The 23,223-nt window shown below is 35.0% G+C and overlaps 3 protein-coding genes across 4 annotated transcripts; 1 reads left to right on the forward strand and 2 right to left on the reverse strand.

The window, feature by feature from the left end:
- Window positions 1–1,527: 1,527 nt before the first annotated feature.
- tk1 (thymidine kinase 1, soluble) lies at window positions 1,528–6,789 on the forward strand. The gene is made up of 7 exons (XM_046857716.1): window positions 1,528–1,762; window positions 1,962–1,993; window positions 3,691–3,804; window positions 3,920–4,013; window positions 5,065–5,154; window positions 6,073–6,192; window positions 6,423–6,789. Exons 1-7 carry the CDS (start codon window positions 1,697–1,699, stop codon window positions 6,600–6,602), a joined length of 696 nt encoding a protein of 231 aa, XP_046713672.1. The 5' UTR covers window positions 1,528–1,696; the 3' UTR covers window positions 6,603–6,789.
- A 1,026-nt stretch (window positions 6,790–7,815) lies between these two features.
- syngr2b (synaptogyrin 2b) lies at window positions 7,816–12,521 on the reverse strand. The gene is made up of 4 exons (XM_046857715.1): window positions 12,188–12,521; window positions 9,532–9,769; window positions 8,919–9,055; window positions 7,816–8,362 (listed from the first exon to the last, which is right to left on the reverse strand). The coding sequence occupies exons 1-4, from the start codon at window positions 12,293–12,295 to the stop codon at window positions 8,129–8,131; spliced, it is 717 nt and encodes a 238-aa protein (XP_046713671.1). The 5' UTR covers window positions 12,296–12,521; the 3' UTR covers window positions 7,816–8,128.
- Window positions 12,522–13,375: 854 nt separating this feature from the next.
- Window positions 13,376–21,292, reverse strand: si:dkey-93h22.7. Of its 2 annotated transcripts, none has more exons than XM_046857706.1 (11): window positions 21,126–21,292; window positions 21,018–21,044; window positions 20,627–20,932; window positions 18,040–18,321; window positions 17,023–17,291; window positions 16,267–16,459; window positions 15,650–15,751; window positions 15,129–15,153; window positions 14,321–14,438; window positions 14,171–14,236; window positions 13,376–13,954 (listed from the first exon to the last, which is right to left on the reverse strand). In XM_046857706.1, exons 1-11 carry the CDS (start codon window positions 21,265–21,267, stop codon window positions 13,910–13,912), a joined length of 1,575 nt encoding a protein of 524 aa, XP_046713662.1. In that variant the 5' UTR covers window positions 21,268–21,292; the 3' UTR covers window positions 13,376–13,909. The 2 variants fall into 2 exon arrangements, with proteins under 2 accessions (XP_046713662.1, XP_046713661.1); XM_046857705.1 differs by having other exon boundaries at window positions 16,267–16,581; window positions 17,019–17,291.
- Between the last annotated feature and the right edge of the window lie 1,931 nt (window positions 21,293–23,223).

Genomic DNA, 23,223 nt, shown 5'->3' on the forward strand with positions numbered 1-23,223 from the left:
CAGTGTAGAAAGATTGAACGGACAGTTCCACTGTGAAGCATAAAAGAGTAGTTGTGATAGTGAGGGTGTGCTTTGCTGGTGATACTGTTGGTAATAGTCAAAATTGAGGGCGCACTTAACCAGCATGTCTACCACAGTGTTTTTCAACATGTTTGCACTTAGTGGGACTATAATTTGTTTTCAACAAGTCAATGACCCCATACATACCCGTGGTTGTGTAAGAGCTATTTGCTCAAGAAGCAGACTGTTAGGGAGTTGCATCAAATGGCCTGCCCTCCTCAATCACCTGATCTAAATCCAGAGACCAGAGAGTGAAGAAAAAGCAGCCAACAAGTACTCAAAACGTCTGTGAACAGAGCTCCAGAGAACATCCAGACAATTCTTTGGGCAAGAATGCATGGCACCTTGAGCAGACCTATCTTCTTCTATTGCAGAAAATAAATTATTATTATTATATGCTCTTTCACATAAAAATTTTTCCACCAACATAACAAAGTGAAGCTGTCCCGCTTCCACAGGGTTCAGTCTCGCTTCCACAGGGTTCAGTCTCGCTTCCACAGGGTTCAGTCCCGCTTCCACAGGGTTCAGTCTCGCTTCCACAGGGTTCAGTCTCGCTTCCACAGGGTTCAGTCCCGCTTCCACAGGGTTCAGTCTCGCTTCCACAGGGTTCAGTCCCGCTTCCGCAGGGTTCAGTCTCACTTGCGCAGGGTTTAGTCCTGCTTCCACAGGGTTCAGTCCCGCTTCCACAGGGTTTAGTCCTGCTTCCACAGGGTTCAGCCTCGCTCCAACCCGTTTGAACGGAAATCTTTCTCCCACCCACAATATTTAAGTTTTGTCTCGCTCCTGCTGAAGTTAAAATATATAAGTAGTATAAGTAGTTTTATTTTTAATGCACTGACAGTTTTTTAGTTACACTTGCTTTCCTTTTAAATATGAAAATAAACATGTTTTGTTGTACTTGAGTTTTACTTTTCATGTAAATGATAAACATGGACATGAACAAGGAACTTTTTAAAACAGAACATCAACAGAAACGATATCTTTAAAAAAAAAGGAATAACGTATATATATATATATATATATATATATATATATATATATATATATATATATAAACAAAAAAAACAGTCCAAGGGTTTGTTGTTTTGCATGCTCCTTTCTTTAATAATCAAGTAATATATTTTGTGCAGTAGATAAATAACAGATTATTTAAAAAAAAAATATATATATATATATATATATATATATATATATATATATATATATATACATATATATATATATATATATATATATATATATATATATATATATATATATATATATATATATATAAATATTTTAAGACTATTTGGCACTTCGATTTTATCAATTAATTTCCGAATTTCCCAAAGTTCCTCTAAATGGCCGGAAATAGTAAACCATCCGGGTACCTGTTGGGACACTCATTTCAACATATTACGATTTGCGACACACTTATTGTGATCTCGCACACTATATAGGGTGGATAGCAAGCAGATTGGGACGCAGAATTTCGTTGCGCAAAAGGGGCAGGCCGGCGCGCCTCTTCGTCGTTACGACAACGTGAGAATCTGGCGGGTCATTTCGAATTTCCTCTGCAGAGAAACCGGGAAACCTGCTTTCGCGGATTTATTACATTTTTATTTTATTGTCTTGGTAAATAAAAATTTGCACAATGGAATGTTTAAACGTACCAATTATTATGCCAAATTCTCCAAGGAAAACACGGGGACAGATTCAGGTAAATGTTTCACTTTATAGTTTTGTCCGCATACTAAACTAAAAACTAAACTAAATAACTGCTGCTTAAAGTAAAAATATCGATATTGTGCATATCCGTATGCCTGTTTGCCTTCTTGAATTTGTACAGACTTTATGCTGCTGTATAAATAGTATGTGGTGTTTTTAGCTGTAACTAACGAGGCTTTTTTATGGTACAGGTTATCTTCGGACCAATGTTCTCCGGAAAAAGGTGAGATATATTTATATATTATGCCGACTTAAAAAAAAAAATGCTAGTCGTAATTATAAAATGTATGCTAATTTCATGGTTTATTTGGCGAACTGTTTGAGCGGGTTTGAGGAGGAAATGACAACAAAGGAAACGTCAGAAAGCGCGAAAACTCCAGTCCCAGTCACCATCCGTATACTTTAAGAGCTACTACTTTTTATTTTTATTTAGGACCCCTTTAGCTGTTCGACATTTCTAAACACTTTATACAGATTTATCACATGAAATGTGTGTTTTCGATAACATTTTGTTTGTTGTTAGAGATGTTTATTCCTGAATTTAGTGAACAGAATTCAAGTCAAGTAACTGGATTGTGGTTTCCAGCACTGTATCTAATAATAATAATAATAATAATAATAATAATAATAATAATAATTTACATTTATTGCATTTTGCAGACACCCTCATCTAAAGTTACTTACAAAGTTCTTTGGAGTCTTCATCAGTCAATATTTTGTAATACTTTCTGGTTCAGGAGACACAGACTACACACATCTGTTGGAAGAGGAAAAGTTAGAAATCACAATGATTCCCACAGATCTCACTTACAATAGTGTAAACAGCTTGAAGTTGAACACCCCCCAACCACTGACACACACACACACACACACAAACACATACACACATTTTTTCATTAGGTTCTAAATCACATCTAAATTAGGCCCTGATTACATCTTTACACTAACATTGTTTTTTCATTGTAGTCATTTTGTCACTTTGGTTATTGTAATGTAATCTGTAACCATGTTATCTGTCATTTGGTGCTCAAATAACTGATGAATGAGAGGAGGTAGTTGAGTCTCCATTAAATAAATTGTCTTCTGCAGGGCTTTGATTGTTTTCTTGCGATTGCCCATGGACCAGTCCCATGTCACACTGTAGGATCTCAGTTGTCATAATGTCAGACCAATCTGAAGAGTTTATTTTGTTCATGAACTGCCTCGATGGTAAAAACGTCATAGAAATGCTCCTTTTCCCTCCATAACTCAATGTTTCTTTTCTTGCTGTACTGTACACCTGAATCGTTTCCACATTTTCCCTGAGATGGTTTAAAGTTGTCACTGTAATTGCGTCACCAGGTTTGGAGCTGATGGTTTGACGGTTGTCGTAGGAGAAGTCACACGAAAGAGTCTGAAATCGTCTGACACTGCCAGAATTTCATTGGAGGAAAATAAATATCGCAAAGGCCAGTAATTGGCTGCTGTGAACATGTCAAACCAGCGACCAAAAACTACAGATTTTAGCCCAAAATTATAGGAATCTTTTAGTCTCAGACGACCAAATTGTGGCCAAAATCGCAAAGTGTGCATCTGGCTTTAAACATATGTAAGATTTAATTATACAATCAATTTGAACATTTTCAAAATCCAGGCCGTCTACGAGGGGCTTTTGGGGGTTCCATTGCTGAGCAAGTTAAAGGCAAAATACAAAGAGGCTAAAGACAACAATAATCAGTGAAAAGAACAGAATCGGTGTCCATTGTCTTGTCAAAGCTGTGTCAAACTATTGCATTCACGTTCATCATGGTCCACAAAGTAAATTAAGTTTTTGATATCCACTTTTATACTCCACTGATAGATGTAAATACTCAATCAATTTAAAATGTAAATATAAATGTTTTTCTAATATACTTTCCTTTTCTTCTTAAACCTTAATAGTACTGAGCTGATGAGGAGAGTTCGACGTTTTCAGATTGCCCAATACCACTGCCTGGTGATCAAATATGCCAAAGACACTCGTTACTCCGACTCGGGAATGGCCACACACGACAAGTAAGAGCATCCACATTTTATGCACGCATATGTATGTTTATATTTAATAATGCATGATCTGAGATTTATACTCCTGTGAGATATGGGTAATGCAGCAAATGATTTGTTTTGGCAGAAATACAATGGAAGCTGTGCCAGCTAACTGTCTAAAAGATGTCTGGTCTCGTGCACTACAGGCCTGTGTGATCGGCATCGATGAAGGCCAGTTTGTAAGTAGGAACTCCTTTTGTTTGAATACAGAGTGTGCAAATAAACAGATTTAGAATGTGTACCTTTCATTTACAATAGAACAAACAGAACTTACCTGTATATGCTTGGCCTGCTGACGTAAACATTTTCCAGTCAAATCCCCAGAACTGGCAGTTGCTGCATTCTTTAAACCATTGATGTTGCTGTCTTCATGACAAAAGCAATTCAGCAAAGTATTTATTATTCCCATTGTACGTTGCATTAATGTGCTCCTGGCCACAGCATAGCTAAAGACTTGACTTGATATTGTTCACTGTTGTATTTAGCCTTGAATACGGAAGTCAGGAAAGACACATGGCCTCCACTAACAGCAAATCACATTCAAGATATGCCACACCTTGTACCAGCCCTTTCCTGAAAAAGAAAAAAAGGCTAAATAAAGCAATTAAAAGTGAGAGATTTTTTTTTTTTTTTAGCTGTTTGTCACTAGGGTTGTAGCGATCGATGATTTAAGTGATCGATTATTCTATTGATTAATCGGATAAGAAGTACTTTATTAAAGAGCAGTAGTAAATATATATATGTTTTTATGTTTATTTTTTAAAATGATCACAAATATTTTTTTACTTTATTATCTTTGGCTAGAATCTATGGAAGCTTGTTTCCGCCACATTAAAAAAGTTTGCCTAATTCCAACTTCTATTTATTTCTCACAATTTTGACTTTTTTTTTTTTTTTTTTTTTTTCCTTGCAATTCTGACTTCTCGTAAACATCCAAACTTTCTGGTGCATCCACCGGTAACCATGTTGTGCTGAGTGCTCCAGAGTTTAGCTGCTGGTGCGTCAGTACGATGAATTTTTGTATTTGAGTGACTCGAGGAATCGTTTCAGCCCTGGTTCACTGCATTTACCTGTGACTTGGTACGGTCACTTTCTGATGGGGAACAATATGAACACAAGGCAGAAATGATCTTACTTGTTTGTGTATGCGCTAGAATTTCTAGATTAATTTTTTTTATCTGAGCTCGGGTCTACACAACACCAACTTAAATTTTTTACATTTCATTTTAGTTCCCGGACACTGTGGAGTTCTGTGAGGCCATGGCTAACATGGGGAAGACTATAATTGTTGCAGCACTTGATGGCACATTTCAGAGGAAGGTGAGGTATTTCTACTGACTGAAATATTAGTGTGGGTGGTATGGCACAAAGAGGAAGTACTTTTTATAATTACTTATAGCTTCTGGTTTTTTTATGCTCTGTATAGTTATGACCATAGACTGTAGTTTGACATTAAACATGTGACTGTACTAAATGTTTTTTTTCTTTTATTCCCGGTCAGGGAACCAACCCCAGCCATTAGGGTTGCACCAGCCAGTGCAATCTTAGTGCTGGTCCCAAGCTCGGATAAATGGGGAGTGTTGTGTTAGGAAGGGCATCCAGCGTAAAACATGTGCCAAATCAAACATGCGGATGATCCGCTGTGGCGCCCCCTAATGGGAGAAGCCGAAAGAAAGTTTAGACTATATCTAGACAGCAATAACATAAATGGATTAAAAAAGGTAGCATCCTGTCACTGTGGCTATTCACGAGGTACAGGAAATGTTTTGCGCATACAGGAAAACGCTAAACTATCCATAGCACTAGAAAATCCTGACAATTCCACATATCAAGGGAGTGAATAAATTAAGACATTTTTTAAAGTATGCTGAAATAATTAGAACAGTTAAGTAGATCATATCTTTTTTTTTTTAAATAAATATTAAATGTCAAACACACACGCACTGTTTCCCAAATGGGGTCCAACAAATGTAAACTTATTTAATCAATTAAACCTAACCGTAACTCAAAAACAGAGGCACATACCGATTCGTGAATTTTGTGTACCGTTACACCCCCTATTCTGTGCTATTGTATTTAGTTATTAATTGAAGTGGAATGTATTATGTTACATGGCTAAACATGGTTACAGGTAGTTGTAAACTAGATATAGTTTTCTCTACGCTATGACCTCAACATTTTTAGAATTAGTTTAATGTTACTAGTAATATTTTTTTTTTCCCCTGTTTTTCTCCATAGGCTTTTGGCAATATACTCAACCTGGTCCCTTTGGCTGAGAGTGTGGTGAAGCTAAATGCAGTCTGTATGCAGTGCTTTAAAGAGGCGTCTTACACCAAGAGACTTGGAGCAGAGCAAGAGGTCAGACACGGGTTAGATAAAATGAGTTGTGTAGCGTGTCCCTGGAATTAATCCTGATTGTAAACAATACTTAGGAAGTTGTTTATTGCTTGGTTATTACATGCATGCAGATGTTCACAGAACTGTCTTTAAAATTAAATAAAAATGATTTAATGTAATTAAATTTGAAAGGTTATCGTCATGAATCTGACTGCAATGGGCTTCACTCATTCTCATGCTGGATTTTTCAGGTGGAGGTGATCGGAGGAGCTGATAAATACCAAGCAGTATGCAGAGCATGCTATGGAGGCCTGATGGAAAATAAAGAGAACTGTGTCCCTCAGAGGGATGAGACTCCCAGTCATGTTCTGAAGGGGAAGCAGGTGGACCACAGTGCATCACGCAAGCTTTTTGCATCCCTTCATTTATGAACACACGCTGTACAATTGACTATTAACTAATTTAAACAAGAACACAACTATCATAAGAATGAGCAGCAAATGCTCAATTTACAGGAGCTGATGTCTGATATGGTGCTTAAAGCACAATTTTTTTAAATGTTTGTCTGTCACATTTTCAATAGATTTAAATAAAATGTCAGTTTTGACACTAACTGTACGTGCTGTTTCTATTATTAACCTTTTAATTTAATTATTATAATTTTAATTTAAGGATATCCTTAAAGAAGAAAAAGGCACATCAGATATTAGTTGCAATAAAAACCTTTTATTACATTTGTTTTGTTCCCTGGTAAATGCATGTTGTATTTAAATCGATGGTTTGTGCTTCAAGACCAAACAAAGAAAAGGAATATACCACAAACATTTTGGAAAATTAACAGTTAAAAAAAAAAAAAAAAATTAATCTACAATCAAAAATCTGATAAACAAAATATGGCCAGTGATTTTAAGAATTACCCACATCCCAGAAAGAAATGCATTAAATTAAGTAGTGCAAATCATTAAGCACGTGCTCAACTGAAGTGGCATTAGGATTAATTAATTATTAATAAAGTTCTTAAAGTCTAAACTACAAAACCAGAGGGTAAAATTGCCTGAAACTGAATCAAAAGCTGTTTAACAATAAACACAGAGGGTCAGCAGTTAAAAGAACAAGGCTGTATGTTTGCTGTAAAAAAATTTTTAACTTTGGCACAAAATATTTGGTGTTTAATACATTGACGGATTGAATCATCTTATGTAAGTTGTTAATATTTTGGCGGGTTTTCCAGGTACTTCTTGTGTAACAGGTTGATAAGTAAAATGTCATGCTCTGTAAATGAAGTTTACGCTCATGTCCCAAAAAATTAGTGGTCTTCTACAAATTTGAGGACACAAAGAAAACCTCTAGTGGCACATGAATGAAAAGAGGTAATTGTATTGTATTTAACAGTGCAGACTATGGCATGATTTTGGCAGCAAGGATGTGAATCTCTAAAGAATTACATCTGACCTGGTCAGCTGACTGAGCACTGTATCACTGGAAAGCACAGTTAAGTGCAAGTATGATATTTAACTTTATGTGCCATATTATTGAGGGTCATGGTGCAAAATGCAGTGTAAAAATGTTGCGCTGCTGATCTAAAGATCAGCATTAACACGTTACACAACAGTCTAGGCTTAAGCGCAGTAAAAGCCTACTCCGTTTTCAGCAGTCTCACAATTACTTGCATTATATTTAGGCACCATTTGTGCAATCAATGATAAATTTTTTTTGGGCAACACAAACATACAAAAACAATTGCAACACAGAAAGGCTGTGTATCACTGAAAGCAAGCACAAAGAATAACTTCATGGTGACTGGGAGAACCAGTCAACTTCAAGGAATGCCTGAGCCCATCAATACACAAGCGTTCTCATTTGCTGCTCTTACAGGCTCCTTCCATGCTGCGTGTCATATGATCAGAACACTTAATCATCCCTTTTCACTTTCTCTCAAGAAGGGCCCTTGTTCTTGTCAGTAGCTTGGTGGCTGGTAGTTACTGTTGCCAATCGGCTCTGGTTTACCCATGAAGGGGGGCTGCTGGTAAAGGTCTGAGGGGTAAGTAGTAGGCGGGTATGGCGAGGAATCATGAGAGATTGTGGATCCCTGGTATGGAGAGGTGTGATCCGGACCAGATTCCGAAAAGCCTTGACCGATGTTTCCAACACCTTGGCGAAATCTCATCAGGGCCAAATAGGTCAACACACCCTGTCAGAGAAATAACCAATTTAGTAATTAGGCTGTTCTGTAAATGTGTTTTTCTTTTACATCAGTATTTTAAAAACAATTTTTACTGTAATCATAGACCTATGGACATTTCATTCTACAAACTGGCCAATTTACAAATAACAGGAAATCGTGAACTGTTTTATTTTTTGTACACTCTGGCAGTAGTTTGCCAATGAGTACAATTTGTTTGCTTTTTATTAACACACATTGTGTTTGTGATGATCAGCCATATTATATTCAAATCCAGCATCATCTTTGGCAATTTTTTTCATTCAGAATGACAATTTATGAATTTCTTGAAAAAAATGAAAAAATGAAAAAAAATGAAATGAAAAAAATCCATATAATGTCACAACTTAACAATGAACTAAATAAAGTCTGAATAAATATATCTATTCCAGTAATACAGCACTGGTTTGTTTAGTAATCAATATCCAATAGTGCTTTCATGAGTAATCTATTAATAAACATATTTACAAAACATGTTTTGGATACATGTTGCTTTTGATATAGATTTAATGAAGGAAAGACTTACCCATGCAGCGAAAGAGAAGAAGGAGAAGGTAATGGTAGCTTGAGCTGCATCAACAGGGATTAAAAGTCTGTCAGTGGTTTTTGACCACTGATTAGCCAAGACGCAAAAACACACAAACCACAGAAATGTCCAGACCCCTGGTTTAAGCAGACAGAGAGGGAAAGAGATATGAAACCTATTAAAATTGTTTTAATACAAATGCATGTATTTTTGTGGGCCTATATATTTCTTTATCAACAAAAGAACTAAGCAAAGTTTTTTAACACAAATTACAAGTAATGGCATTATTTTCTATTGCAAATTCAATGTATTATTTAAATTCAATGTGTTTTTATTAAAAATATATATATATTTAAAAAAAATTATAATAACCTCTGTGCAAGTTGCCTTATATGTGTGGCCTGAAACACTAAGGCCCTCAACATGTTTGGTCTTGATAAAAACACATAATATGAAAACTGGCCCCTACATAAAATAAACATGCCCCTTTTATCTTTTCTAAATCTGGATCATGGGGTTTTCCAGACCTGTTCTTACTTCCGGAGGTGCAAAATTTACATTGAAAATTTACCCCCCGCAATTTGTGAGGTTGTTCTGTTATGCTCCATTGTACCTGAGAACCCCAGATCTGCCATCACAAGACGCTTCCTCTCTTGTGCGCTGCTCATGAAGGGAAGATAGGCATCGGCGAAGAGGAAGGCGCTACTGGCGAAAAAGGCGATGATCCCGATGCCCACTCCATAATTGCAGGCGCCGTCGTTTTGGTTGAACATGCAGACCACCTGTGACGAATCTTTTGAATTGATATAGCCCTCTGCTGTTATGGTGGCAAAAACCACAATGGCAAACACCTAAAAATTACCAGGAATAGAAAAGAGAAGTGAAAATCACTAAAGGTTCAAAAACATTTAAGACGAACCAAAAGAAAATCCTTTTTACAGGGAACTGTTTGCATAATCAACCCTTATTATACGATTTAAATACAATAGGAATGATAACAATAACGTTTCTTTAGAAGCATTAAAGTGCTTGGCATCAAATATATTCAAATGTTAAAGTATCAATGAGGAGTGTAAAAGAAATACAGTAATTATTTAACAAAATACAATTTTAAATTTGGATTTTAAAGTAAAGTGCTATCAAGTATTCCTAATGTTTTATGCAAAACAGTTTCAGACTTTTTTTATTGGAAGAATATCTTCCTTTCATGGTGATCAGAATTATCAAACATGCTTCAGCTGAACACAATGCTCAGAATGTGTAAACACGGCTTCTGGAGATAATTAGAGAGTTAAATGTCTAAAACAGGCGGGTAGCCAGCCAGCAACATGCCAACAAATATTAAAGTAGAAATTACTTTGTCAGTGTCACGTATGTTTGCTTTAGGTGTTGAGGACTGGGAAACTATTCACAGGGTCAAAGGTTGACATTTCTATATATATATCGTAACACTAGCTTATTTGTCTTCTCTTCACTTGACTGATCTCTGTTCACACAAACATCAGTGCTAAAATAACTGCCGACTGCTTCAGTCATTATATTCTGCTAACTAATTTATTGGTCATTAATGTTTATATATGTTGATTAGAACAATTTTAAGCTATGACTGCTGTCATTTGAATGATATTTAGTATGCATTTGTATTAGCCATCTCTAATTTGATGATGATGATGATGATGATGATGATGAAGAACAAACAGGGCAGACATTTTGAGAGCTGAAATGTAAATCGCCGGAGATTGGAAAGAAAAGCACACAAGGTTGCAGACAGGCTTCATTTGTTAAAGTTGCTCCTGAGTCAACAAGATATTTGCAGGCAGGAGGAAAAAAAAAGGTTGAAATTAGGTCAAGTAAAACATTAATATGAAACAGACATACATACACACACACACACACACACACACACACACACACATATATATATACATTTTATATATATATATATATATATATATATATATATATATATATATATATATATATATATATGTGTGTGTGTGTGTGTGTGTGTGTGTGTGTATAATATTTTACACACACACACATACATGTTTTTGTTTGTTTTTTGCATGCATGATCTGTCATAATGATAATGCATTTTGATTTGTAATTTTCTTAAAATACTTGTGAATTTAACTTCCTGTAGGAAGAATGGTTCTGTTGTCTGATAAGGACTAACACAAGGTAGAAAAAAGGTCATGCAACCGTATTGAGAAATGAAATGTACATTTGGGAGGTGGTTTTAGAACAAAGAGCTTTACAATGAGCATCAAATGATCTTTCTTCTGACTTCCTGTAATGATCTACAAACTTCCTGTGTCAATTTTTTTTTTTTTTTTTTTTTTTAAACCACAAAAATGATCTCAGAAAAAAGTCCCTGTAACTAGTTATATAATGACTATGAAAGCTAGAGAGTGTTGGGGACTTTTGGCAGTGATGCTCACAACAACTCTCGTGTTACCCCACAGCTGTTCATGTTTTCACCGTTTGGACAGGTCAGGCACGAGGTGTCCTTTCTGAGAAGATTTACATGATGTTATTAGTTTCTCCAGATCACAAGCAGTTTAGATTTTAGGGGTTGGAGCTGATTTTATGAGAAAGAGTTGTGAAAATGTATGTTGGTAGTGTGTACAAAGGCTTTCAGCTTACAGGAATTGATCATGTTACTGAGAGAGTGACACGGTTCATTAATATTTTTCTTTCTTTCTTCTGACAAATGTGCAGACTTGAATCACAAGATGCAATGGAAAAATCATTTCAAAGAAAAAAAAGAGGAACCGCTTTTTGTTTTAGATCAGTTTTAAACAGGATCTCTGAAAGGTGTCATACACATGTCGTCCGACTTGAAACCAAAACTTTTTACTTCTTTGTCTCGGTTCCTCTCTGAAGTTACAAGTCTGAGCTAATATTTTTGGTAAGAAATATAAGAAATGTCACAATGACATTGTATATGAAGGCGCCTTCTGTTCTGTTCAGTGAGCCAGGAACCTCGTGAGACAAACTTCAACCAGCCAGACTGTTTGGTTAAGGAAAGCAATCTTGGTTGTTAAAGAAACTTCGTTTCAAAGAATAAACATTATAGAAACATCCGGGTTGTTCTTGTTTGACAGGTTTTCCTCGCTAAATTGTGCATTTTCAAAACAGAAACTAACTTCAGAACAAGTACGATGCAGGAAGTGACTGCAAACGTTGAGAAAAAAAAGAGCTATAGTGTAATCAAATATGATCCAACTATATTTCACAATATCAACATGAATGTTTTTGTCACTTACCCAGCTGAGAAATCGTACGATAGTTAGTGGTTGTTTGATAAACTTAAAGAAATCGAAAGATCCTCCGGCTAAAGAGGCTCCGTATGCAGTGGGCTCACCCGACTCCATGACTAACTCACACGGTCAAAAAGACTTTCGGCTTTGTTTCGCTTTAAATAAACGGCGGTGCAGATTTCCTACACTTTTCTCTTCCCTTCTTTTGTTTTCTAGAAGTGAAATTGCTGTAAGAACCTCCCTTTAAGACACGTTACGAGAAAAGGCAACTTCGTAACTTGTATCCCAGGCAGTGATGGGAATTCCGGATCTTTTCAGCGAGTCACAGGGTTTGACTCGGCTCCCCAATAAGAGTCGACTCTTGCTATTGCCAATCGGTTCCCTGCTATTTTGGCTATATGTTAACAAGCAAAGGCGGACTTTCCCACCAAATAATAATGTAAAACAAATGTTTAATTTTTATATATAGATATAATGTCCTGTCTGGGAAAGATTCCATTTGGTTTTATTGACTTAACCATCATCTGTCACTGCGACCCAGATTATTATATATAAACGGATATTCCTGCTAATGAACATACAAACAACTGTGATGTGAAAAAAAAAAGAAAAAAGTTTAAGCAGTTTGCTGGATTTGCACCGGAAGCGCAATTCAACAATGACAATTGTTGACAATGACGCAGAAACACCTCTCATGTTTGAGAGTTGACCTGAAAGAAAGAATCGAACTAAAGAGTCGACTCTCTTGCGAGTGACAGAGAACGTTGTCAGAGACACGTTTTGTAACCTTCAGAGGTTTAATGCTGTAGTTTAAAGAAAACATATGTAATTAAACACCGAGCTTATAATGTTAATTTAAAAAAAAATATTATATACAGTTTGTCATGGTAGCTGTATTACACTGCACATGCCGGCCATTTTGGCTGCTACGTACAGTAGTATGGACGTCTCTCTTTCTCTCTCTGTCTCACACACAGTAAATTTACTGTTGCTTATGAGTAGCTTTCACTGCCAAAAGTATTAATGCAACACCTTTTTAAACCTACATATAACATAAGTGTAATCCTTAACATGTTTTTCGTCTTATTTGGTTGTTTTTATAGCTAAACTTTGTAAATGTAAATTCTTATCAGTGTTGGGATCTGGTTCCTGTAAAAAACATCTACACACAAGCACAAGCCACACACAGTCATGTCCAAAAACAAAGAACGTAAAGATTTTATTAAATGTCACTGCAATTAACTCAACCCATGAACAAAACTAAACCCATAGTAACTGAAAGTTTACTAACAAAAAAGTTGAGCAAACTAACAGGAAAGTAACTGTAAATAATAATAATAATAATAATAATAATAATAATAATAATATCAAGATTGTGGTCTTTTTCATACGAATAACTCGACCTGACACAGACAACATAATTTAGAACTGTTGAGCCATCTTAGATCTAATCCATCAGTGTGTCATCTGAGCATGCGCTTCAACAGCCAGGATAAAACTCATGCAAAACCAAAGACAAAAAACTAAGATATTAACATGGTCAATCTTACAAAATTGTTATAATCTAAATAGTGACCTGGAAATTCCACAACTTCTTGTATAATGAATAGTCAGTATTATGGATATTTCCTTTCCAAACAAAAATCATAAATTTTCAATGTGGTTTAACATTAACACTACTGTATTCAGACATGAAGTTACTACATTTTTTAGTAACCATACAAATATTCAGAAATTGTAATTATCTACGTCTGTCTCTTTCTCCTCTTCACTCTGTAAAAAAAAGATAAAAATGACAGTTTCAGAGAATACCAGCTAAGAGAAAGATTGATATTAGAATATAATTTGTATACACTAGTGGAATCAACTGAACTTGTGTAGTGTAACCAATATTGGTATGATTGTGCAAATGTCGGTGTGCTTTATACAATTCTTATAAATGCTGATGTATTTCTATAGGGAAACAAGAACGTGTGTGAATCATGTTACCTCCTCAAAGTCCTCCATCATGGAAGCTTGTACAACCTCTATATCTTCGATATATGCCTCTGTATCCTATACAAGAAAAAAGAAACAAGTAGTGGGTGCCACCTTCACCACCTTTTTTAAAACAGAGATTTGAGGCAAATTCATTCTTACCAGATCTTCATGTTCTACTTCTTCAAATTTGTCTTCCTCAATTTCCTCAGTATCATCATTATAATCATCATCATCATCAATGACACTATGCATGTCTGGGAAGTCTTTCACTCTAAAGCTAAAGGAAAGGCATTGACACAAGCCTGCTTTATCAAGGTCAGAGGTCAAATATGCATTTAGATAATTCAGGGTGATGGGGGAGAGGAAAACCTGTACAGAATGTACAGAAGTATAAGCAATGGTTTAAAATGGAACTAAGTCCACAGCGCTGTTGAATTCTTGAGTATGATTGATTATCAATAGTACAAAGTACAAAAGTACAACAATAGTGTTGCCAGTAATGCATACATTTACATTATTGTGCACTAGTACTGTATATTATAGTTTTATCGCAATCGCTTTTTGTTGGAACTTGTATGGTGGATGTTTTACGAAATCTAAAACAAATATTAAGAATTTTGGCAAAACATTGTAACAGTCCTGGATAAAGCTAAAACTTCACATTTCAACAAGCTACTGTTTTTAAATGATTAAGCTTACAGTTTGTCTTTATTGGATGAATACATAATTCTTATAAATGAAATTGCCTGGGACAAAAATATGTAAGATATTAGAGTTTTACATAAAAGGCAGATTAAGGGCAACGTGATGAAGGTAATAAAAACATCTTGAATTAAATGATTGTTCTTGGGTTATGGAACGCTGATAATCATCAGAATAAGGCATTAGATGTATTATCGGTAAAAAAAAAGAAAATAATAATAATTGTGCAGTATTTTCCATACTTTTTCAAAATATCATTACTTACATGTATTTTCTCGCCTTCATTTTTCCTGACAAAGAACAGAACAATTAAACATTATATACCGTTGAATTATTAATGTACTAAAGCTTTTATTTAAATTAACCCTATCTACCATTTTATATGTTTCCCTTCCCTTTACTAAGAGAAGAAGTGGAAATCTGATGACCTGAAATCTCACTCATAATGAAGGTCTAAAGGCAATTGACATGAACATCACTTAATAATTATGTTAAGGTCACAACTTTATAGAAACATTTCAAAGTATTTAGGTATTTAGTTCTAAATGTGTATATGGAACAAGGAGCTGTTTTTTTCTTTTCAACAGGAGGAGTTTCTGGGGGTCTGATTGCTTATAAAGACAAATGACTGAATTATATTGCTTCAGAGTTGGAAAGTTGATTAAAACTCCATGAAAACTATATTCCATTGTAAGTGAGCTTTGAGTTCTTTTCACAGTAGAGTATGTGACAGATGTGGGGAATCGATATATTGAAAAATGGCAAGGCATGAAATGTTTTACTCACGTAACACCACTCCATAAATACAACAAGCGAACACAGCACAAATCAGCAGTGAGAAAAGGGTGAAAACGATGACTGCCACATTAGTTGGTATTTTGTTGAAAGCTAAAATGGGAAAAGAATTGAACTCGTTAACACTCCTACTATTATGGACACATTTCCTTAACAGACTAATCATTAAAAATGATCTACCTTTTACATGCATTCTCAGGGTTTTTTTTTCTATTCATAGAATTCATGATTTAAGCTCTGCACAAATGTTCCTTAGATTCAATAATATCATAAATTATAGTTCCTAATTTACATTGCAGTGCATAATAATGTCACATTCTTCAACCTCATTTAAAAGTAACAAAAAAATATGCAAACACTTTACGATCACACTTATATACTCTATGGTTCTTCCCCCAAACTGTGGCTACGTGTTGGAAGAACACACTTGTCTCTTAATGATTTTGTAATGCTACAGCATTTAATTTCACTGGAAATAAAGCACCTGGCCTGTGACACATGAAAATCTTTTTCAACATTTTGACTGCTTTGCATTTGCTGGTACTAGATTTAGTCTACACAGATCTGACTTGTGCTTATGTTTACTAAATAGTAAAGGTTTTGCAAACCTTCATAACTAATCCGAAACTCTTTAGAACTCCTCAGTTTTTTAGTGTTGTTGAATGGGGTAAAGACCTCGCAGTGGTAGAACCCATCACTAGCACCATGCGGGTTCAATCTGACAGAAATACCCGAGTTGTCTTCGTAATATATTCTGTGAAACGTCCCAAATTTCTCCAGCCTTTTGTTATTGAAGAACCACTGGAATTGCAGAAAACTTTCATTTTTCACTTCGCAATACATGTATACACCAAGCACGGCCCAACACAAGTCCTGGCTCTCAACTTTCTCCAGTCTTATTGTTACAGTGCCCTCTAATGACTCTGTGAGGGTGATACAGCAGAAAAAAAAAAAATGTTAGATCATCAAAATGGACAGATCATTGTTTCTTTTTACAGCATCCTCAAAACTGTTAATTCGGCTGGAAATTACTACAATTATAATCTGTAACAACAACAAAAAAACAGTAGAAGTAAAAAAAAGCAAAAATTATTATTAACTAGCGTCAAATGTTAAAGAACAACAAAAAGCCACCAGCAAATACAGCAAATTTTGCATTATAATGTATTAGTTAAGCAGGTTATTAAGTTTTATTTAAAACATTCGAATAATTTTTTAGTTTTTTGTCTCTATATGATATCGAAATAGAACTGGCATGATTTATCTTGGTTTAATCTTTCCATTTAACAGCATCCAACTTTAACAGTGGTGTCTGTGGGACTACATAATGAAGAAATGATTTTTTTTCAAAGCTTCATACCCACTGTTAGATTCAGTTTCTTGCTTTGCACTGGTTGTTCCCCATTACTTGCTTGGCAATACACTGTGCCCATGTCCTGGTCCAGTACAATGGGCACTACAAATGTGACATTTTGGTGTTGACTGATGACTGCGTCAACATTTTGATTGTTTCTGAACAGGGTGAAGTTTATGGGCAAGGATCCTTTTTTCACCTCGCAGTTCACTCTTGCATTAAAATTTCCTTTGGCATCCTTGAGAACATTAAATGAAATTTCAGGACTTGACAGGTTCTCTAAATTAGACAGAATGGGAGAAGGTTGGTTAAAAATGTATACAGATAAACAAAAGACAAAAAGTTGATTAAAAAACAAACTGATTAAAAGAAACATCCACCCTGAAACACATTGAATATCGAAAGTATTTAAATACTTTTGTGTATTGAAATATTTTTGATGTATTTGGTGATTCTGTTGTACACCGACATCACAGGGCTACACTGAGTGCAGCGACAGTTTAAGAATGGGAAAATGTTAACATTAACATAAGGGAAAATGGACATGTTGTTACCATTAGAAAAAAAACAGTCTAAGAAAATGTGAAAATGACGGCAAACGCTGAACCCAAACTTTCAACTACACGAAAAAGTTGCACCAAGTTATGGCAGTGACAATGTACAAAATGCCGGGTGTCATTGTTTTAAAAGTGGTATTACCATTAAAGTTAATGTTAAGGTGATCAGTTTGAGCAGAGTATACAGATGAGAAGATGGGAGAACTGCACAGAATAAAGGTTTTAATCACTGCTGCATAACTCTTCTTGCATAGACCTAAAGCAAGGATTAAACACTACTACAACAGTATCAGCAGGTGTCCAAGCAGCACTACGGGTAATGTAGGAAACCTCTACATTACACATTTGTTGTAGATAGATTGTTAAAGAATAATTTTCAAGTTGTTCAGGGTAGATTTTTTCCTTTAAGTGCAAAAATTCGTTCATCTTTCGCAAAGTTGAACTGTACAGATAAATCCCACATTTTTTACCTTTAACATGCACATTCCTTCCTGCACTCATGTTAGAGAAATATACTGTGTCATTAAAGATGTTTTCAGCAAGACAAAAATATTCCCCGCTGTTTTCTTTGGTAAGGATCGGGATATGTAGTTGTTTGTCAGAGGTTTCATTCTGGATCGTCAAATTATCCCGTATCCAGGTATAAAACACAAAAGTCCCTTTAGATATATCACACTGCAGAGTCAGACTTTCTCCCTCCCAGAGATCTTCCAAAGACTGGTTTGATATGATTTCTACACCTGCTATGGGTACTGAAACACAACATTTCACATAAATATTATTATTCATAAATTATAAGACAATTCTATACTGTACAACTGATTTTCTACATACACATTAAGCCTAAGCTCCCTGAAAAAGGAAAGAATTTGAGAGAATAACAATTAAACTAGTATTTATTTTATACTCTAATCAATAAGAATAGAAATCGTCTTTGCTAATTATAGATTGCTCACATTTTTAGTTAACTAATTAATAAAAACTTCTTTTTATTGTGTATATTGTAACTGTCAGTGGTGGACAAAGTACACAAACCATGCACTAGAGTAGAGATATACTCAGTAAAATATCACTCCAGTAAAATTAAAAGTGCTTCCTTTAAACTTTAATTTGAGGGAAAGTACAAACGTATCTGCCTTCAAATGTACTCAAGTATCCAATGTATTATGATTTATTATTGCCAGAAGCACACCAATCATTTAATAAAATAATATTTATTAGTAACTGTTTGATATCTATTAAAATTATAATGAGCCCAAAACCTTTTATATAGAGTTAGGAGTTTCTTCCATTATTTATTACTATTAAAATGTTCTGCTTGCTGCCGTAACTGTATGTTTGTGCTAAGTAGATACCATCAAGCAGCAATGAAAAGGAACGACTAATTTCACAAAATGTAGTTAAATAAAAAGTGAGATATTTGACTTGAAATGTAGTGTAAAAGTAAAAGTCTCTCAAAATCAAAATACTTCAGTAAAATTCAGATACAAGAAAAAGCTACTTAAGAATAGAACCTACTGGACTATAAGCCGCTACTTTTTTCCCACGTTTTAAACCCCGCGGCTAAACTACGAAGTGACTAATTTATGGATTTTTCCTGTGTTTTTCCCGGTTTCACAAACTTCGAGCCAAAAAACTGAGCGACATAACATTGGACCAATGAAATTTTCGAACGGAAACGAAAAAACGCACCTCATCTGTGTTCTGAGCTGCACTGCATCGCGAGAAAAAACTTCCACTGGTGGCGCACGACGATGACAAAAGATAAACTCCTCAGAGAAATACAGTGGTACCCTGACCTACGAGTTTAATTCGTTCCGTAGACGAGCTCGTATCTCAATTTGCTCGCACATCAAATCAGTTTTCCATATTGAAAATACTTAAAATGGCATTAATCCGTTCCAACCCTCAAAATGACACCCCGTTTTTATGTTTCATGTTATTAAATTGGAAAATACATTTCTAAATAACAAATCTTGCATAAAAACATAATAGAAAGAGTATGTAAAGATATAATAAGGTTTTATTTAGTGTTTTTTCCCTAGAGATAAGACGACTTGAGCTAACGAAAACGCCGCTGGGGTGTGCGTGTGTGTGTGTGTATGTGTGGAGGGGGTTAAAGGTGATAAGCGGAGGCGGAGGGAAAACTCGTTTTTTACAATCCCTATACTTTAAAATTTTTACTTTTTCTTTTTGTTTATCTTAATTTTCGTCACAATCTTCGCTTTCTGGCTTCGCCATCTAGCAGCGGCATCTCGAGCTCGTACCTCAATTTTGCTCGCGTAACAAAGCAAGAAAATCGACCGAGTGACCGCCTCGGAAAACCCATACATTAATGCACTAGTAGGTCAAGGTACCACTGTAGTTGTGAAAGGAATGAGGAAGACAGTGAACAATGACTTTCTTGGTCGGCTACTGTTTAGATACAAGCCGTTGTAGCGTGTTGAGTCAGGGTGAAGGGATAGCTCGCTAACTCCAGTTGCAACAGAAATCATATAAGCACAGACAGGTTTCCAAAACTCGTGCTTTTTTATTTTTCTTGGTAACAGCGTTATGGGTTAGTCAAAGAAACTTAGAAATGAGCATCAGAAAATAATAAGGACATAATCCTCAGTCTCACACGCACACACACGCAGTAAAAGCGGAAGAATGCAGTGACATGCTATTCCCAAAATACCGCTATGCTCCTAATAGAAGCACAACATATTGCATTTAGAGTCTTTCGTTAAAGCCTGTGTAAAGTTCATTAGTTTCAGTGTAGACAGGCTTATAGACAGGTGCGGCTTATTTATGTTAAAAATAAAAATCTTTGTCAAATTAAGATTGCGGCTTATATATGGGTGGGCTTTATAGTCCGGAAATTACGGTAATTATATTTACTTCCTTACTGTCCACCACTGATAACTGCTTTGACCTGCAATGCTACAGATTGGTAGAATACAAAAAAATGCATTTTCATTAATTTGAATACATTATTTTTACATAAATTTTACATTAACTTTTAGCATTTCTAAAGCAGGTATCTTTAGTCTATTTTATCTTTTTTTTTTTACTCACGCAATACATGGAATCTCTTCTTGTCGCTGAAGGTGGGAGTGATCTCAGAGTTGTTTTGCACACTGGCCTGGCATATAAACCATCCATCATGAGCAGGTTGAACATAAATAAGAAAACGGCCTTTCTCTTTCCTGTGAGCGCTGTATTCCCCATACAACTTATTTAAATTATCCTCCTTAAACAGCTTGTACAGAATAATCTCGTCTGTTGGGATCTCGTCCAGTTTGCAGGAAACATTCACAATTTCTTCCTCAATTCCAAAGAAGGGAGCCTCGAGTTTAGGTTTTCCTAAAGTGATCTGAGCATCTGAAATAGGAAACACACAGTTACACGGTTAAACAGTCCACATCCTCATAAGAATAAGGTGATATTAGATAATCTGGCCACCTACCTGCCCTCTGCCACATGGCACAAAAGCCTAAAGATGAGAAAGCACAAAAAGTCAAAACACTGAAAGATATTATTAACATCTCTTTTACAGTAAGGATTTCTGTTTTACCCAAAATCAGCAGCAGAATGAAAGCTCTTTTGGTCATTCTCCAGCAGGATGTATAGATGTTTATTTCCTCAGAATCAATCCAGTGAGTAAGAGACGTCGTTATATCATATGCATAAATGACTAACTTCATGCAGACACACATCTGAGCACGCACATTATGAAGGGCACTCCTCACACTGGTACAAGTTGGATAATGAGACACACCCCATTGAGTCTCTTCCCACTGTGCCATGTGCACTGGACTGATAGTAACTCGATTTAGTCTTAGATGCAATTTAACGTTTGAAATTGTTTGTGGTATTAAACGTTAGTAGTGAATTTCCCTCCTGTACCATTCAGACAATAGCGAGATGGGTGTTTATTTTTTAATTTTTATTCCTATGCCATACATGGGTATATTTTCACCACAAATTGTTAATTTATAAAATATACTTTACACAGGAAGTAACAAATTGATGAAAACCTGTTTGCAACATCTGACCTTTCTGTGATTATAGAGGTGTTATAGCACACAAAATTCACGGTTCATACCTACCTTAGTTTTTAAGCCACGGTTCAATACAATTTCGGTACAGTTGAGAAATTCAAAACATAAAATTGTTTGTCGTTTTTTATTAATGCAGTTTGTTATTATTACATTTGTTAACATCAATAATTTACATTTTTAAAACAATTTTAAATAGAAATGCCTGCTTGGTTAAATAATATATAAAATTATATTTGATGAAAATAAAATAGAATAAATGAATTTAATACAACATACTTTAAATTTATATTATTTTTTATTTATATTAAATTGAATAACCAATTAAATTGGCACAGATTAAATTAATACAATTAAATAAATGGAACATTTTATGAAATAGTTTACATTTGTTAGACCCCATTTGGGTAATAGAGATTAGTCTGTAAGTGTGTGTGTGTGTGTGTGTGTATGATTTACATTCATTATTTAATTTTAAAAAAATATGATCTACTAACTGTTCTTTTCATTTTAGCATACTTTAACAAAAGGAATTTATTAATCCTTTTAAGAGAAATTCTTGAAGCTGGATATAAAACGCTAAAGAATCCATATCACCATCATTAGCTGGGAGCTACTTCCTGGTTAGCGGCTAATGCTAGCACTATGGATGCTTTAGCATTTTCATGCATGTGCAAAACAAATCTTATTTCTGGTAAGGACTGAGTAGCCACAGTGACACTGCACTAACTCTAGTTTTTTTTTACTCCTGGCATTGTTGTGTATGTGTTAATGTTTAATAAAAATAAAATGTCAAGCTGCGAGGCTAAGACTAAACAAACATTCCCAAAGCAACTAAGATTTAACTATCTATAGTCCGCATGTAAAAAGGAAAGCCGTGTACCGAGACATTTTGTTAAGAATACGTGTACGATTACACCCCTATGTGATTATAATGATTATTTTATAGAAATCCCAGAAACATTCAAGTTTTGTTTCTGTGATATTGTGTTAATGATGATCATGAACACACAGATAAACAGAGAGATGGCAAAAATCATAGCTAGACTAAATAAATGAAACATGAATGTGAAAATAGCATGTTGGAATTACAAACAGTAAGAAAAAATATTTTAGAGTTTCGATCTTCTTGTTGGCTTTATCTTGTTTGTATCAGTGACAAAATGCAGGTTAAAATAATAATTCCAAAAACATTCTACAAACATTCACCCATTAGTTTTTAAAAGTCATAAAAGCCATAAAAGACTTGGCTGGATGGAAAACACAAAAGTATAATGCATAAAGATCACAAGCTATCTTAAGATATTTAGTAACATCCATTCTTACGTCTTTTACAGTGAAAATACTTCTTAGAAGTGGCTGTTGCAAATTGGAGTTTGTTTCAGAAATATTCTGAAATAGCTGTTGTCTTAATCTTATCTTCTCATCAGTGCATATGTAGTTAGGTGTTATTGGAAATCACTCTAGGATGTTTCTTTGTGCTCTCATTTTCAAATTCTGCTCCTGATAAGAACTATTTAATGTGTGCCACTAATATACAGTAATAGTTATTAAACAATAAAAATGTACACAAAACAAACAAACAAAAAGCATTTTATTAAACAAAGGACAAGA

This window comes from Silurus meridionalis, chromosome 9 (assembly GCF_014805685.1).
Source record: "Silurus meridionalis isolate SWU-2019-XX chromosome 9, ASM1480568v1, whole genome shotgun sequence".
NCBI lineage: Eukaryota > Metazoa > Chordata > Actinopteri > Siluriformes > Siluridae > Silurus > Silurus meridionalis.